This window comes from Actinia tenebrosa, unplaced genomic scaffold (assembly GCF_029948245.1).
Source record: "Actinia tenebrosa isolate PJP-AT-01 unplaced genomic scaffold, QUT_ActTen_1.0 PGA_scaffold13__45_contigs__length_12533684, whole genome shotgun sequence".
Classification (NCBI taxonomy): Eukaryota; Metazoa; Cnidaria; class Anthozoa; order Actiniaria; family Actiniidae; genus Actinia; species Actinia tenebrosa.
Genome location: NW_028292573.1, coordinates 10,628,349 through 10,646,379, shown reverse-complemented (window position 1 = coordinate 10,646,379; position 18,031 = coordinate 10,628,349). Strand labels below are relative to the sequence as shown.

At 37.2% G+C, this 18,031-nt stretch overlaps 3 protein-coding genes across 3 annotated transcripts; 2 read left to right on the top strand and 1 right to left on the bottom strand.

The window, feature by feature from the left end:
* The first annotated feature begins 531 nt into the window (after positions 1-531).
* On the top strand, positions 532-8,791 carry LOC116292138 (uncharacterized). The gene is made up of 9 exons (XM_031699391.2): positions 532-654; positions 853-931; positions 1,795-1,987; positions 2,872-2,962; positions 3,926-3,983; positions 4,472-4,499; positions 4,807-4,866; positions 5,632-5,769; positions 7,909-8,791. The coding sequence occupies exons 2-9, from the start codon at positions 925-927 to the stop codon at positions 8,150-8,152; spliced, it is 819 nt and encodes a 272-aa protein (XP_031555251.1). The 5' UTR covers positions 532-654; positions 853-924; the 3' UTR covers positions 8,153-8,791.
* A 115-nt stretch (positions 8,792-8,906) lies between these two features.
* Positions 8,907-15,482, top strand: LOC116292142 (uncharacterized). The gene is made up of 8 exons (XM_089028637.1): positions 8,907-9,710; positions 9,920-10,751; positions 11,193-11,274; positions 12,226-12,283; positions 12,791-12,818; positions 13,092-13,151; positions 13,644-13,781; positions 14,445-15,482. The coding sequence occupies exons 2-8, from the start codon at positions 10,636-10,638 to the stop codon at positions 14,692-14,694; spliced, it is 732 nt and encodes a 243-aa protein (XP_088884763.1). The 5' UTR covers positions 8,907-9,710; positions 9,920-10,635; the 3' UTR covers positions 14,695-15,482.
* A 181-nt stretch (positions 15,483-15,663) lies between these two features.
* Positions 15,664-18,007, bottom strand: LOC116292139 (large ribosomal subunit protein uL5). The gene is made up of 4 exons (XM_031699392.2): positions 17,951-18,007; positions 17,175-17,319; positions 16,355-16,704; positions 15,664-15,748 (listed from the first exon to the last, which is right to left on the bottom strand). Exons 1-4 carry the CDS (start codon positions 17,954-17,956, stop codon positions 15,722-15,724), a joined length of 528 nt encoding a protein of 175 aa, XP_031555252.1. The 5' UTR covers positions 17,957-18,007; the 3' UTR covers positions 15,664-15,721.
* Positions 18,008-18,031: the final 24 nt, after the last annotated feature.

Genomic DNA, 18,031 nt, shown 5'->3' with positions numbered 1-18,031 from the left:
TCGAATAGTTCAGGTTAAAATTAAATACTTAGATTAAATACTTAGATAAAAATTCGAATATATACACCTTCATGTATAATGATCTTCTAAATATTACGCTAGCTACGAGACTTGGGCTTATGGAGAGGGGGGGGAGGACTGTATTAAAGTGGTAAGAATTATTAATACTGTTTTTCTTAACCAGAAGAATATTCGCTTTGGGGGTGTCGGTATTATGTGCTCCAATATTCGATTACTTCCAATAATATCCTATACAAAACCACCGATAGCATGCAATATGAAGTAATGATATTGCATTTTGTGACCTGACAAAAGAGAATGTGATACAGTAATTTTCACACTGCGTAATAACAAAAATACCCTCAATACCTAAATACTTCTCCCAACAAAGTTTCAGCTATGTTTGTCCGTAATCTTATTACCAAATAAAATCCGCATAGTTAATGACGTGAGATAAGCTAGATTTAAAGATTTTTGGTTGGACAAATTTCACTATTAAAATATGTAAATTGATATGGGCCGTCTGAGTCTTCGCCATAGCAACCGAGTGTATCTTTCCATCTCCATCAAGTACAAATGGTGTACGAATACAAGAATTAGATACAAATCGACCAAGACTTTTCCTGCTAAATTTCTACGATTTTATAACTCCAGGTAAAGTACCAGATATTTTAGATTTGATGGATGCCATAGAGATCTTATTTAAAGCCTTTAAACCAACAAAAAAATTTCTGAGGACAATAGTTGAATGACTCCCTACAAGGGAAGAAGTCTTTGTTTCTGATTCACTCGCTTCAAATTGGTCTAAAGAACTCGCGGCTAATGGACTGCCTTTTGTCTTGTTATATTCAGTGTGCTCTAGAGTGATTCTTTCCCAGAAGAAAGTATACGTAAATACGAAGGGCTGTGGGACAGATAACTTCAATGGAAGGTTAGTATTATTCGTGGACTTCGCGAGTTGTATTTGATCTGTGTCGAACTAGCTGGAATCGCATTTTGGAGATTATATTTGTATAAAGATATTTTATCAAGGGATTTTTTTGCCCTAATTGTCATCCAGCTGTGGAAAAAGCCATGAGATAAGACAACGCAGGGAAAGAGCTATCTACACATGACATTTTATTCCTTTGGACATTTTTTTTGCATGAACTAAAATCGTGTAAAAGGTCAGGGCTTCAAGATACTCGAGCAGTGTTTGTATAGCTCGGTTTAAGGGTTTATAAAAGATGAAGGGATCAATATAGCATTAATTATAGGTTTGTTTGCACTGTATTATAAAGTCCAAATTAGTTTAGGATATTGAGCAAGTTTTTATCTAGGTGGTATACTGTAAGTATATTGCTATCGTTGCAGAGTGACACGATTATCGCTTGTTGCTTGTTGTTCAGAGATTTAACATTAATTTAAGTGCATGCCTTGTCGTTTTACTCTCTTCATCTACGGTGGTCGTCCAAAAACCTGCAAACAATTACTTGGTTGTATTTTCCTCTGGTTAAAATATTGACTTCTTGGGGCTGTAATTTGTATTCTTGCACGATTGATGTAACGTGTACCTTGTATTCCAGGGAGAAAGGGGGACAGTAGGGGATGGGAGTCACAATCATAATGACAGCTGTGAGCGTAATGGAAAAATGAAAGGCCCTCACAATTTAAAGCACTTCTACATCTCTTTTAATGTTTAATTGAGCAACAATATGTGTTGCTTTTTTTATATTTAATATAAAAAAGAGTAAGAAAAAAGGAAACATTTTAGCAACAGATTTATTAGCGTGCTTATTTTTTGTCTGCATTCAGATTCAAAGGAAGATGTCCCACCTGAGCAGGAAGAGGTGAAGGATTCCCAGAAAAAGGGAGATCGAAAAGAAAAGTCAAAAGACAAAAGACCTGAATCAAAACTAGATAAAAAGACCCAGAAGCTTATTGCTGATTTAAAAAGATGCAAGATACAAATGGAAGAAGCAAAGAAAGCCATACAAAAGCCTCCAGTGTGAGTTGTACAAGACAGAAAAGGGGTGTAGCCAGAATTTTCCAAAAAGGGGGCCCAAATTCAAACATCTGCCATTTTGTTTGGGCTCCCAGAATGCCGAACAAAAAAAAAAAAAGAAGAAGAAGGAAGGAACCAGCATTACCGTATTTACTCGAAAAAGCGCCTCCCCCAAATAAGCTCCCCCTTTGGACAAAAAAAATTAATAAGTGCCTCCCCCAAATAAGCGCCTTTAGCCATTAGGGGGCGCTTCCTCTTGTTATAGTATACTGATACTAGTACTGTTGTACTAGTAGTATTACATTGATATTAAAAGAAAAGCATACTTTGACAGTTGTGTATGCGTTTCCTTCCATTGAATAAGCACCTCCCCTGAATGAAAAGCGCCCCGTTTTAGACGTGAAAAATTTGATAAGCGCCAGGGAGCTTATTCGAGTAAATACGGTATGTTTACTTTTAAATTTTGCAAAACTTAGGAAAAAACATTTTAAATTAGCGTACAAAATAGATAAAAAGCTGCCATTTTGTTCCCATGAAGTGGGGGGGGGGGGGGGGGGGGGGGGCATGGTGCCCTTTGCTCCCCCTGCTTACACTCCTGTAGAGGAGAAGACATTCAAGGAGAAGCCTATCCATGCAACAATATAAAAATGAACCAATGAGCTCCTGCTCCCAGGATCTCTCAGTATATAGTAACAGATTCTTTTAATTTGTGAGCATCAAGCTAACAACTCGTTCATGGGACTTCTCTCACGAACAGTACGCATAGTGCAGAATTGTTGCAGTTAGTGGTCCCCACAATCTAATTGGGTTGGGTTGGGGTCAAACTTGAGTGAAAATTGCCACATTAAAGGGGCTGGTTGTTTATTAATGATTACATTTTTTTGTAGAAAACTCTTCACACCAGACATATTCAACAGTCTATCACCTTACTACAATGTCTACACTGTCAATTATCTACTAAAAGATCTAGAAAACCAGGTAATGAAAACTTCTTTGGTTAATCACCTGCAAGATTTTCCTCTCTTGACACAGACTAGCATGCTAAATTCCAATTCAAGCTATGAGTCAGCTGTGCCCTAATTACATCAGCCTAAAGGTTGTCTCAGGGTTCTATCTGTGACTCAGTTAGCCGTTCCCTGACTTAGTTCAGCCCAGAGGTTGTTCCAGGGTTTGATCTGTGAGTTAGCCATGCCCTGACTAAGATCAGCCCAGAGGTTGTTTCAGGGTTTGATCTGTGAGTTAGCCATGCCCTAACTAAGATCAGCCCAGAGGTTGTTTCAGGGTTTGATCTGTGAGTTAGCCGTGCCCTGACTTAGATCAGCCCAGAGGTTGTCCCAGGATTTGATCTGTGAGTTAGCCATGCCCTGACTAAGATCAGCCCAGAGGTTGTCCCAGGGTTTGATCTGTGAGTTAGCCATGCCCTGACTTAGATCAGCCCAGAGGTTGTTTCAGGGTTCTTTCTGTAAGTTAGCCGTGCCCTGACTTAGATCAGCCCAGAGGTTGTCCCAGGGTTTGATCTGTGAGTTAGCCTTGCCCTGACTTAGATCAGCCCAGAGGTTGTCCCAGGGTTTGATCTGTGAGTTAGCCATGCCCTGACTTAGATCAGCCCAGAGGTTGTTTCAGGGTTCTTTCTGTGAGTTAGCCGTGCCCTGACTTAGATCAGCCCAGAGGTTGTCCCAGGGTTTGATCTGTGAGTTAGCCATGCCCTGACTTAGATCAGCCCAGAGGTTGTTTCAGGGTTTGATCTGTGAGTTAGCCATGCCCTGACTTAGATCAGCCCAGAGGTTGTTTCAGGGTTTGATCTGTGAGTTAGCCATGCCCTGACTTAGATCAGCCCAGAGGTTGTTTCAGGGTTCTCCTTCTTCTTCCCCTCCTTGTTTCCCTCCCCTACCTCCTTCCCCTTGACCAGTTACACAGACTAATTTCTTGTTTTAACCCTAGGATCAAAGCCCTCTCAGACAACCATGGGGACAAAGAGCAACGGCTCTTGGATTACCAGGTGATCATGACTGGGTTGATTTGATAGATTTGATCGGTATACAGTCAAAAAGTGCATAGGGGATGGAGCAAGACAACCGCACCCTGCCTGTGGAAATTCCTAAGTTTTGAAAGCCAATACTAAAAGCAATCAAAGACCCACTGGAAGGCTAGAAGAGACCCTTCTAGATATTGTTAGTGCTGTCAATGATGAATGATGATGATGACGATCACCACGGTCAGATTGTGGTTCATATTGTTGTTGATGCCTAATGATGAATGATGATGATGATCACCATGGTCTGGTAGTAGTATATATTGTTGTTAATGTTGTTGATGATGATGAATGATGATGATGATGATTACCATGCATGGTCTGGCATGGTAAATATTGTTGCTGATGTCAATAATGAATGATGATGTTCACCATAGTCTGGTAGTGGTAGGGATGCTGATGATTCATGACCTTGATGTATAATTCTAACTTTGTACTTCATTTTTATCTCATAGATCCCGAGTTGTCATTAAAGATGGACAAGTATGTTGAAAAACACATTCCCAATAATTAATAATAATAATAATTAATATATAATCCTATCACTTTGTTCCAATTTCAGACCATGTTTTTCACTCACACAGTAGCTAGTTGAGCAACCACAACCCACAAAGGAGCACAAACTATAACTTATGGAATCAGTCTAGGGAGAGAATGACACATCCAACAAACTCTATTCACATTTGGAGTCAACAGGTCTCGAACCAGCGACCCGACCCTTAGGCCAATGTTTAAATGCAACACTGCATTTATTTTTTTTATCATTTAAATTTGTTGTTTTACATTGTAGAATTCCAGGCCCGGTCAATCCATCACGGATTCCTGGAACGCTTTTCAGATCCAAGACTTGGTGAGTCCATCTCAGCTACATAGCTCCATGCACTGTAGCAGAAATATACGATTTTTGAAAGCGCAAACAAAGTAGTTTTAGTCTAACGTGGATTAATATATTGCCTGATGAAAAAATGCTTAACCGAAGCTAGGCCAGGGGGCATCGTGAAACTTACATCAGACGAGTAGCTGAGATGTCCTTTGGGAAAGCTGGGGTCATTCCCTACCACATGTTCAAACAAATCATCCCTCCCTCACCCCCCTAAAACATATGCGGGTTTTTCCCTTCCCTGATGTAAAGGCAGTCACAAGCACTTTAAGACCTTCGATCTCATATCTCTGTCTCTACCAAGCCTAAACCTAAGATTCTATGTATCCCATAGCAACAAGTGAAGAATTGATGTAAAGGAATGCAGACGGCAGGGAAAGGGACGAGAGTGAGGAGCGCCAAGACTTTGAATGATGGCGTCATTAACCTCTTCTACCAGAGTCCCTTGCATACTTTCTTTTGTTCATTTGATTAGCACCAATTGTCTTACTATTCTCATGAGGAAATACAAATTTGAACAAGAAAAAAAATCGCCAAGCATATGGTAGTGGGGTTCAAATGACGCCATCATGCAACGTCCTATTCAAATTATAAAAACGAGAATAAAGACATGTCTGACATGTCATGTCTGACAGGCTCTCCATTATCAGAATCTTTTCCCGTGTCCATGCACCAAGTACAATTTCCTGGACATTTACTTTCCAACAAATCAATACCCAATGTTCTCTTTCCAAGGGCTAAAAACATAGTGGATCCAGAAAAGAACCTAGGTAGTACACGTCTGCCACCGCTACCAATGCCTTCTGTTCCCAAATTCCACCATGCAACTTTCCAGCCTCATAAAATGACCTTCGACGAACTACAAAATTTCAGGTATTTTTCCTTTCTCTATGAGTAATATTTTGATTTTTTCATATCTTTTAGCTTAATCATATACATTTTTCAATTAACACATAACGCATTATTTATTTGTCTTTTATCAGAGTATATTTATTTTAGTAGAAAAATCGAATAGTTTTGGTCAAAATCGAATAGATGAATAAATCGAATAGTTTGGGTCAAAATCGAATAGTTGAAAAATCGAATAGTTTGGGTCAAAATCGAATAGATGAATAAATCGAATAGTTTGGGTCAAAATCGAATAGTTTGGGTCAAAATCGAATAGTTGAATAAATCGAATAGTTTGGGTCAAAATCGAATAGTTGAAAAATCGAATAGTTTGGGTCCGTGTAACACTCCACAAAGAGCTTTTCAATTTAGTTGGCGTGAATTGGACATGAAATTTGCCTGATTTTTGAATTTTCATTTTTTATGATCATGTCAAAATTCGAATATTATCTCATCAATGTCAATTTTCAATTTTCGAATTCAAAAATTAAAAATTAAAATAAATTTTTGAAATGACTTTTCGATATTTTGATTTTGTACTCTGAAAACGAACTTTGGAAAAATATCCTGTAGACAGGGGGAGGTGAAGATTAGGCGGACTGAGGGTAGGTGGGTCCACTTCCGCTTTCATCATCGTACAAATTGGTCGAAAATTCTTCCATGGTTTTCTCTCAAGGTTTACATGTTGTTATAAGACCCTCCTTGGTGCCTCTCCTCCCTCTATGGTTTTTTAAATTATTGTCGTTGTTAGTGGACCCACCTAGGTCCGCGTACCTTCCGGCCATTTAATTTTTTGAAAATAAGAAAATTGAAAAAAACCAATTTTTTTATTTTGTTGTTTTGAGAATAAGAAATTACCAAAAGTAGCATTAATCTTGGAAAGTTTTTCAACGTAATGTAATTCAACGCTGGAACCTGAATATTCTGCCAAACGTTATAATCGTCGACTCGATGGTTCAAGACAAGACAAGACAAGACAAGACAAATGATAACAACAACAATTTCCTTTATTGCTTATAATTTTGGATTAACTATGTGAGAAATATAAGCTTACAAGGCAAGAACGCAACAGGTATATATCAAAATGTTAAAAAGTTCATTAGCATTTACTATCAGCCTTTCACCGAACCATCGACGAATATTTAGGTTCCAGCGTTGAATTACATTGCGCCAACTATTTTGGTTCCAGCTGTGTTTAACATCCACGAAAAACTTTCCGAGATTAATGCCAAATTGTAAAACATATGAACTGATATGACACTTCTCTGTTTGACAACAGTGCGGCCATTTTTAATTAGAATGTACATGCATTATGCGTTGTCAGATATGGTCCTGAGACGGAGTCACGACTTGTCTTACCCCTCCCCAGGTAGAGTAAATTTTGTACGATTCAAGTTTTGTTTTTTCGAAAATTGAACATTGATTTCAGTTTTTAGATTTCAATCAAAAAAAGCTAATTTTCATTTTTTTCAAAAATTAAAAAAATACTATTTTTGGTAATTTCTTATTCTCAAAACAACAAAACCAAAAAAAATTATTGAACAAAATTCAATTTTCTTATTTTCAAAAATCAAATGGCCGGAAGGTACACTGCTGACCGAATAGTTGAAAAATCGAATAGTTTGGGTCAAAATCGAATAGATGAATAAATCGAATAGTTTGGGTCAAAATCGAATAGATGAATAAATCGAATAGTTTGGGTCAAAATCGAATAGATGAATAAATCGAATAGTTTGGGTCAAAATCGAATAGATGAATAAATCGAATAGTTTGGGTCAAAATCGAATAGATGAATAAATCGAATAGTTTGGGTCAAAATCGAATAGATGAATAAATCGAATAGTTTGGGTCAAAATCGAATAGATGAATAAATCGAATAGTTTGGGTCAAAATCGAATAGATGAATAAATCGAATAGTTTGGGTCAAAATCGAATAGATGAATAAATCGAATAGTTTGGGTCAAAATCGAATAGTTGAAGAAATCGAATAGTATGTGTTAAAATTGCGAATAATGTAAAGTTGAACAAATCGAACAGTCTATGGAACTCAGGGAGCCAGTACAATCGAACATTTTCAAATGCGAACGTCAATAACATTCATTGTATTTATTTTTCAAAATTCAGGACCGAAATGAAGAATGTGTTGGTCGAAATGGAAGAAAAACGTGCCAAAAAGGATTACGACCGAACGCTGAAGGACTGGGAACGAATGAACCTGTCGGAACTAAAGAGCCTGCCCCCTCAGTCTCGCTATCATGTCAAGAAGGCGATCCACTCTTATCTTGGTACATCACAGGGTTCAGCAAAGGCATTGAGACCTCTGACTAAAGAAATATGGGATGAAAAGTCTGATCAGATGGTGAAATGAGAATAAGAAATGAGAAATGGGAAAGTATTAACGTTTACAATGTTATGGATCAATGTACGCTTTAAGCATTTTGTTTTCTATTTTAAGCCTTTCGGGAATTGCATTTTTATTTTGACTCTATCATCGATACAAAAGTATTTTTTGCGATTCTGATAAAGAAAGGCATAACAATCAATGGAATGGCATGCGGTCTGAAGTCGAAAAACTTGACGGACAAATAAGGAGAATTATCGTGGTATTATCGCAACGGATTGGAGAAGATAGAATAGAATTGCTTTTAATTTTCCTGAGGAGAAGAAAGAAGAGGACGCATGGTTTAAAAAGGTTTCCGATTTAATCTCATTGAAAACCGCTGTATTTGAGAAAACTATTGTAGATTTTTCTTGAATGAAAATATTTTCAGTTTCCTGTTTTTATAAATCAATATTGGTAATGTTTTTCCAGAGTTTTACCAGCAATTAACTCAGTGTATTGTGGAGTCTATACTAGAAAAATAGTTGAATTTATGGACGATGTTTGAACAAACAAATCTGAATATGTAAATAGATGTCATATACCACAGTTCGTTCAGCATGTTCTATTTCAACTTATGAAGACTCAAGTGTGACAACTAAAGGTAATAAAAGCGTGTTGTACCGACGCAAGTGAAATATTATTTTTTATCTTAAAAATTCACTCTATTCCAATGCAACTGAAACTGCTCATATAACAGTCAATTTGAAGTGGTTTTGGCTCTTAGAGCAGTGGACAAAAACTCAATGAGATAAAACATTTAAAAAGGAAATAACTGCAAAAACTGGCCATGACATTTTGACGGCTGTAGCAAAACTGTGATAAAGTTTTCTAACTTTTTATTCCGTGATAACTTTACATGCTACATAATAATTCATATGTCAATAATGAATAATCAAACTAATGGAATAGACATAGAGAACTTAGAGAAAATTCTGAATTCCAGATGGGAATCAAACCCATGACACACCGTACCGTACTCTAGTCGATGCTTTAGCTTTACTTCACTGCTAGCAAAGCCTATTTTCCTTTTGTTTTGTTTTGTTTTGTTTTGATTGAAAGAAGGAAGAGAAAGAGAATAGAGACTATGCTAGCAGGGAACAGCTTTACATGCATTTAAAAAATATTCAGAAATACCAAAGAAAATGATGCCTTTAGAACATATGGTACGATTTTCAAGAACCAAACTGACAGTCACGGATTTTTATTGGTCCAAGATTAACTATACTGTGAACGATTTGAATTTTGTAGAAAAAGCCAAGCTGACATTTAGGTTAACAATAAGTACTAACATCATTAGCTCTCTGCAATCACTCGCGGATATTATTTGCAGAACTCATTAAGATCAATTAATTAACTTCTAACTGACTTCTAAGCGATATGTAAATATTTCATTATTTGTACTCTCTTCCACGAGTCCACTGGGAATCGGGGTTGAGTCACTTTGGACGTTTCTATGGAAACATCAAGAAGCCAATTTAATGTTTTTAATCAAACTTTCAATCAACGTTTGCTGTGAAGACACGCTTTGGATTACTCCTGATAGGTATGTAGAATTTAAGACTGAATAAAATGTCTTGAAAATTTCAAACGGCGAAAAAATATTGTTTTTGTACTTAAAGAGAATGTGGTAATGTTTGTTAATGCTTGACAAAGAAAGCAAGGATGTGAAGACAAGTATACTCACTACGAGTGTTGTTTATTGACATTTTGTTTACCAAGATGTAACCGAGATGTTTTTTTTCCTTTTGTTAGGGAAAATGGCAGAAAAAAGCGAAGTAAGCTACGCCGAATCCCCGATGAAAAGTTAGAACGAAATAATCATAATATTCAGTACATTTATATGTACTTTTGATAAAATTAAGATGTATGCTTTTTAGTTCATCGTATAAAAAGTTTTCCCGCCTTTTTGAATTTAAAACTGAATGATTTGAAAAAGGTGTTGTTCACGCGTTTTTTATAAGTTTTCGTATGCTTTCTCGATCAGTTTGTGCGAAAGTTTTTCGGAGCTAAAGTGCATGACTTTGAGAAAAAGGTTTTGGCGACGATAAAAACAATGTGCTAATTTTTTAAATAAAGTCGGCCAAATGTAAGTCTTGCTAAATTATTCTGTGAAAAAACCCTTCCTCAGTGCCGCCAAGAAAAAATATCAATGATAGTTCTTTATATTAATTCTATTTTTTACTGTATTTTCTCTTATCAAATTTAATTAAATTACTACTGAGCTTTAGTTGACGGAACTTAAGTTTGGCCAAACTTGGTAATTACTAGGATTGTCTTTCATACTAATCCCCAAGCATCCCAGACACATGGAGCAGGGATTTGACATATGAATAGACTTCATACAGAGTCCAAATCCAGGCTGGCTTATGATTTGATGGTTTTCGTTTTCCTCTCTTTTGATTGGTTAATTTTGCACGGAATGCACCGAGGAAGAGCTCAAGCACATTGTAGAGAGCGACACTCCAGGAATGGAGTCACCAACTCGTGCTAAAACTCGTACGCGATCACAAATACTCGGTGAGCTGCTGAGAGTGAAGAAGGAGATGGAACGGGGACCCTCTATTGTCGGCAAACAACCAACACTGTAAGTATATTTGAGTATATTTAAGTAAGAGATTTGAAGATCAATATCTCATAAACAAAGATTGTGCAAAACATTTTATTACGAAAATCAGTGATAAAATACTGAGTACAAAGTTTCGATATCTTCAATGTCATCATCAATTTGTTCATATCAGTCTCGTAAAAACAGAAAACCCCAAACAGAGAAACAAAAAAAGCCATTTGGTAGCCAAATCCAAGAACATTTCAATGGCTTCTATTGAAAAGCCATTTCAGTGTTATGGAACGTTACTGTAAATCATGATTATCCGAAACAATATTTTACCAACTTATTCGTCTCAAATCAACCTTTATATTTGATTGGAAAGGTAAACCGCTCAATTTTGCAAGACTGCGTAAAAGTATTTTACTAGGATTTATATAACTGTAACTAACTTTTATTTTTTCCCCTTTGAATTATCAGCAAGGCCTACACCCCTGATACATCGAATGATTTAGCATCGTACTACAACAAGTACATCGTCGACTACATGATATCTGATCAGGTAAGTTAGCATTTAGTCACTGACAGGAACTGTGAAGCGAGGATGGATTTAGAAATGAAATTATTCACGGCAACCATATGAAATTAGTGCCCAGATAAAAATCCGAGCCTCAGATGTAGGTGTTTTTTATTTGGAGTATATTTCCCCCGTAATTTGACAGATCCAGTGATACTTCCCTTACACATAATACAAATAATACACCACATAATATAAAAACCAGTTCAACACATAAAGTCTTTAAAAATAAGCTTAAAAAACATCTGTTGCTTTAGAATTTTGATTCTATTTAGGTTTTGCTTCAATTTAACTTTATTTCCTACTTTAATTTAGTTCAAACTTCACTTTATTATATATAACTTTTTATGTGTATTGAATCTATTTTGGTTTTGCCTCTTTCCCCCTTCTTTGAAAGTATTATATAGTTTCAAGGTGCAGAAATATTCTCTTAACCCTTTTGGGTTGTTTTCTTCTGCTCCTCCCAGTTAATTTTTTAAAAATAGCGATGTAAAGTATAAAATTCTCATTCTGGGAAATAAAAAAACCTTGAAACCTTGAATAAACCTTGAACCTTAATATTCCTCCGTTCATCCAAAGTCCAATTGACACGAAATCCAAAACAAAATGTAGCTATTTCAAAGAAGGTTGGTAAAGGTTTTGTTGCATGTTGGATGTTACATACCAAGCCCGTAATGCACTATGGGTCATAAATCCAATTACTGAAAGGTCACAACTATATGGATTTTAACTAACTTTGTCCGGCTGCATATATATATTATCTCATGGTATATTTTCTTCTGTGCTAACGTTGTTTACATATGGATATAATTAATTTCAAGCTTGATAAACGACATTCAAAATATGCAACAAACTTTCGCCAACCCCTTTTTGAAGTTGTTGTATTTGTTATACTCTATTTCCTCTTATTGCGGTTGTCTCATGGCATATTTACAGGAAGATTACGTACCAAGACCAGGCTGGGGTATGAGAGCAACCTCGTTGAAAATTGTCGGTAAGTTCCTTTGCCTTAAGGTGGAATAACGTGACATCAAAATGGGGCTCTTACTTTAAGGAGTCACGTGTGTCAAAATGAACACCAGGAATGAAACGAACGTCTCTATAGAGCGTTTTCACGTGACGTCACAGCAGCCATTTTGGTGTTCCAAAACAATACATTTTCTATCATCGGGGAATTAAACACTATTTTTATGCAAAAACTTTCTGTTTGCAGAAAGTTTCTATTGCTTGTTACACCAATATGGCTGCCTTTTCACGTGAATGAAAACGCTCTATATTATTATAGTAAAAAAGTGAAGTTTCAAATCTCGAGTCATAAAAGACTAGGGAAAGGAATTTAATGACGTTAAATTTAAGATTTAGAATACTTTATAACGATTTGTATGGAAGGATGTTTTCGATGGCAAGAGTAACTCGCGATGACCAAATAGCATTTGCATATCGGTGTGATTGATCTTAAGTGATGTACTTTCTAATTGATCAATTCATTGTTAATTTTAAGAACCCGAAGTAACCTGGAGAATGGACAAGTAAGTAAACAATCAAGTAATTTATAATCCATCAAACCTACCGCCTTCTTTACAGACAGACGGACAGTGACCAAGGGAAATAGAGGGACTTAGCTCGCAGTCTACCTTCTTTATGTGGGATTACCACCTGCAAGCGCATGCATTTGGCCCTAAAGTTACCATTTCATTCCCAAAATGGAAAGGTCGGGCTCTCCATTCTCTCTATTACCTCTGGTGAATGATAGCTATTTCTAGGGCGATGTATCTGATGTAAAGTCTTCTCTTATAATTCAGTTTTCCAGGTCCGGTCTATGACTCCGTCGTCCCGCGAGGATACTACAAAAAAGGCTTGTGGTAAGCAAATAAATACACCTTTTTATATCTAATATATATCAATATTATATCACTGTGGTCGTGGATTCACTGCGAGACCCACGTATACGTAAATAGAGCCTTCCTGTATGTGCTTCCAGGGTTTTTTCTCCCGGGGGGGGGGGGGGGGGGGGGAATCCGGGAAAAAAGTACCGGGGATGTTCGTCGTATCTCTTAGGGGTAAAAATTCGCGATTTGGTATCTTTTAGGATACCCTGGGGCCCAGAGGTTATTGCATTCTCGCTCCGGCATTTACTGTGTTGAACCTCTGGAGCCCAGGGTACTTTTAGGGAGTTAAATGCGAATTTCTCTTAGGGGTTAAAAATCATTCAGCCACGCCCTTTCTTAAAGACTTCCGGTACCTTTAAGGGGTCTTTTTGAAAATTTCCGTCGACAGAAGTTCGGGTTTATCCCCGTACCCTTTGGTGGATATGAACATTTCGTAAATCTGATATTCACGTTCAAATCTTTCAGGAGTAAAAACCTATCGGGACTGGATCCCAATCAAGGTAGTACAAGGTTACCACCTATACCAAAGGTCAAGTTCCCTAAGCTGAACAATGACAACTATCGACACTTCAAAATGAACTACGACCATGTGAAACCATTCAGGTGAAGATACTTTTTGTTAATTCTTTGACTTGTCATGTCATTAGTATATGATGACTCTTAGTATGCTTCTTGCATAGTTATGCGAGCGCGTTTGAACGACTTTTATCACATTATTATCTTGCAACGCTATGAAGGGAAATTATTTGTAATGGAGCCCATCTTTTGGGTGTAATGTTTTGCCAAGTTAGATTTAAGTCTAACCCTAGACTTGCTCCAAGTCTCGCTCGCTATTTTTTCCCGTTCCAAACTCGGATTCAAATAGTGCACTTCCGGTTACGACTACTTCTCGAGAGGAATATTCGAGCTTGCAACGGAAAAAAATTAGCGAGCGAGACTTGGAGCAAATCTAATCAAACCCTTGAAATTTTTTCTTTTCGCAATACTGGTGGACCAAATAATAATAATCAAGGGAGTATCACGGGATCTGTAGTGAAAAAATGGTGGATTTGGCACTGCTAGACACAACAGTCTAACGCAGGCGTTCTAAACGTGGATAACAATTATTATCTTTTCGTGGTCAAGTTCTTTCTTCCCTGCTAGCAGAGCCTCTCTTCTCTTTCTCTCCCTTCTTTCAACAAAAACAAAAGGAAAATAGGCTCTGCTAGCAGGGGAAGTTCTTTCCGGTCCTACTAGTATTACTAATTCTCGTATTTCTGTTGGTAGGGCGGAAGTCAAAAATGTCCAGGACAGTAAGTACAAACGCAGAATGCAAGATGACTACAAGAGAACAGTCAACGACTGGAACAGAATGAACCTGGCTGAAATCTACCAACTTCCTCCACAATCTTCGTACAACGTCAAGAAAGCCATCCAGACATACCTAGGGGCCTCTAAAGGGTGCCACAAGGCTCTGAACCCTTTGTTGAAGGACATGACCCCAAGGGGATCTATATGTTCATCTAAGAATAATTAGCCTAGAATTGCTTCGTAGAAGTAGGAAGAGTTAAACAGAGAGTTCCACCGTCTGCTGCAACTAGTTGTAATAAGCCAATGCTGAGGTACGAATTTATTTTAGGGAATCCGAAGTTGTGACAGTCTCCTTACACAAACAGTTCTGTTCATTGGAGATTTCATCCAAAACATTGTCAGTAAAGTCAACTCATCCACAGAGAAGACAGTCTGCGAAGCCCCTAACAGTGAAGTTATTTACATATAGTTAATGCTGCTGTCAATTTCCTAAGATTGGTAATGTTAGTAGGGAGGGCTGCAAACAAGACTTAGACAAGGCCAATACAAGGGATTTAACTGTAAAGTATTATTTTGAAATCAAGGTAGATGAAAGGTAACTCATCTTTAGATGTATATTTTCATAATTGAGTTAATAGTATAATAATTTTTAGCCTCGAGCATGCCGTAGAGAACTTGTCAGTATCTTATAGAGATTGAAATCGGAGTAGACACAGTATATAACTAGTACACTTTCAAGATATATTTTAGTTTCATTCTGGTCCAGGTTGTACGAAGGGTGGATAGTGCTATCCTTATCCAGTTGATGAATTGATGCTGTTATCCAATAAATTTATCCACTGGAGAGGATTTATCCGTCCAATAGCACTTTCCACCCTTCGAACAACCTGGCCCTGATGCTAGATCAAGCCATAGGTATTTAATTTGAATTTAATTTAGATTATCTAATGTAGAAAATTCTGAAACTTGAATTGTGTGAGATCAAATAAATGATTATCAAAGAGGATGGACCTACTTCAGTTTTCAATATTCTGTGAACTCAGACATTTCAACTGTTGTGAACTTAAAAGGTACCTACTGATTATTTTTCATTGATGACAGCAAAAAAACAAATTCCAGAATGCATCTTATAGCTATGGAGATCACAGAATATTTTTCAAGGCAGCCATTAAAAACAAAGCCACATAATACAAAGTGATGGTAAAGTTATGATTTATTTCAAGATTTCAGTTTGTGGTTTTCTACAGGTGACATTACTTTCTTAAGATGATGCCGTCATACTGAAAAACAAGAGGAGAAAATCCATTAGTTATTGGCTGGGAGATAAGTTACTTAGAACTTTCATTCCCATTAAGCCCTGAGCTTAATTCTCCCTGAAAGATTCCACGACGACATGCATGGAGTTTACAAATAGACCTTATTTGTAGAGGTGCAATGTTTTCCCATTTCAGACCACATGTTGTTCCCTAGAGTAGCATTTCTTTGTTTAATGGTTACACATAAGAAGACTCATAAATACGGATAAATTCAAACTTATTCTCAATGAATGACACATGGTTTGTAATGGAAAAATTTCCACCACAATGAATAAGGTCTTTTGCCAACAAGAACACATAGGTTGATGTCAACCAAGCTCCCTCGTTCTTGATATTTGTTTCTGCTAATATCATGGGAATACTCTGATTGACTAGCACCAAAACTGACTTTAGGGCTCTAAATAACAGCCAGGTCCACTGAATGGCAAAATTGGCACTTTTACACCAGTCCTCTTGACTGATCAAATACTAATCAGTTGTATTAGATACCCATGTGCCTAGTCATCATGTCTGGCCAGCTGTCATTTTGAGCACTGTAATTCATACAACTATTTACTGGCATTACTGTACCTTCTGTTGGAACCACTTCATAGCATCATCCTTTTTAAGCCTGTGGGGAGCACCAACCCTTGACCTGGCACGCCTCCTCTTAGAGATGTTCATTCCTGGTCTTCCTAATACAATATAGAAGTCCATACCATAGATACCAATGGAGGGATCATACTTGATGCCAAGATCAATGTGTTCCTGGATACCAAACCCAAAGTTTCCAGTTTCGGAGAAGCATCCTCTTGGCAATTCATACTCCTTGACCTTAAGTCCTTTCTCAAGGATCTCTTCAGCCTTGGGACCTCTGACGGTGCAGTGGACAGAGATCTTTTCATTTCTCCTGATACCAAATGATCGCACAGTATAACGAGCTGGAATTTATTTTAAAAAATCAACATTAGAATGGATGTTCAGAGAGCAAATACAAGCTCTAATTCCAGTTCCTTACCCAAGGGTTTGATGTGTAATTTGATAACCCTACTACAGTGTAAATTTTTCTTAGAAAAATTTTACTGCTAGTCTTATCATGAAAATAATGCCGCAGGGATGCATCCTGATCTTTCACAACACCCATAGATTCTCTTCTGGACACAAGGACAAACCCTATTTATTTAGGATGGCAAATTTTATGATTTTGCAAGTGATTGGGAAGCACTTCAATGGTGAAGCAAAATTACAGAATACCCAGCAAATGAAATCCAGTTGTTTGAACTCTTTGTACAACAAACCATACAACAATAGAAGTCATTGTAATTAAATATGTGCATATGATTTGTGGGGTATTCTGTAATCATACTGCTCATTTCATTGTGGCTTTCCTCAGAATAAATTCCTGGCTTACCCTTAGAGAAGACTGGTTGTTGTCCAGTAAGCTGTTCCAAGACCTTGGCGGCTCTGGTCAGCCTGTCACCACTCTCGCCAACACAAACATTTAGGACCAGCTTAGAGATCCTCAAGTCCTTCATGGGGTTAGCCTTGGTTTCACCCTAAGGATGACAAGGAGTATGCAGTATGAGTACATCTACATTTCATTTAGTGAGTGAAAGCGTAAGGACATCCATCACACTAACTATAATCTTCAATGATCATCATGTACCACATTTTCACACATCTTGTCAAGGAAAAATGTCAAGGCTTATTTGAAAACAATATTGTGTTTAATCTATCATATTGGTATTGGACATGTGGACGTGAAACCAAATGTAAGGCAAAAACATCCATCCCTAGGGAATCACCGTGGATAGTACACTTTACTTTGAAGTTATTTATACAAACATTCAACATTTTCTTAATGTTTTTAAAATTCATAATATCTCAGTGGTATTTTTGTTGCATTGTAGATAATTGCTTTGCGGCAAATGTTAGCTGTTGATGATCAAAGATCATTTGTTGAGAAGTATAAACTACGCGATACGAAAAGCAATATGTAGTACAGCGTATGTGAATAATCCATAAAATACGCAGAAATCCCACATGATATCATAAAAATGACGACTTAGAAGCATTAAGAGATGAATAACTGTTTCATGCGATATGTCGATGCATTAAGTCTTAGCCTAGAATGACGGATGATCATGGATTGAAATTGTGTTAGAACTTGGACGAAAAAACACTCACCACCATTTTGAATCCTGGTGAAAAGAGGCAGAGAGTGGTCTGGGCGCCAATAAATGAGGTCTCTCAACCCAGTCCTCCCCA

Bases quoted from the DNA above. Each gene is read 5' to 3' on its own strand.
- LOC116292138 (XM_031699391.2), top strand. The intron at 3,984-4,471 runs GTGATCATGACT...TTTATCTCATAG, and splicing joins AACGGCTCTTGGATTACCAG to ATCCCGAGTTGTCATTAAAG. The intron at 5,770-7,908 runs GTATTTTTCCTT...TTCAAAATTCAG, and splicing joins GACGAACTACAAAATTTCAG to GACCGAAATGAAGAATGTGT.
- LOC116292142 (XM_089028637.1), top strand. From the start codon at position 10,636: ATGGAGTCACCAACTCGTGCTAAAACTCGTACGCGATCACAAATACTC. The intron at 12,284-12,790 runs GTAAGTTCCTTT...GTTAATTTTAAG, and splicing joins AACCTCGTTGAAAATTGTCG to AACCCGAAGTAACCTGGAGA. The intron at 12,819-13,091 runs GTAAGTAAACAA...CTTATAATTCAG, and splicing joins GTAACCTGGAGAATGGACAA to TTTTCCAGGTCCGGTCTATG.
- LOC116292139 (XM_031699392.2), bottom strand. The intron at 16,705-17,174 runs GTAAGCCAGGAA...AATAAATTCCAG, and splicing joins ACAACCAGTCTTCTCTAAGG to CTCGTTATACTGTGCGATCA. The intron at 15,749-16,354 runs GTACAGTAATGC...CTTGTTTTTCAG, and splicing joins TGAAGTGGTTCCAACAGAAG to TATGACGGCATCATCTTAAG.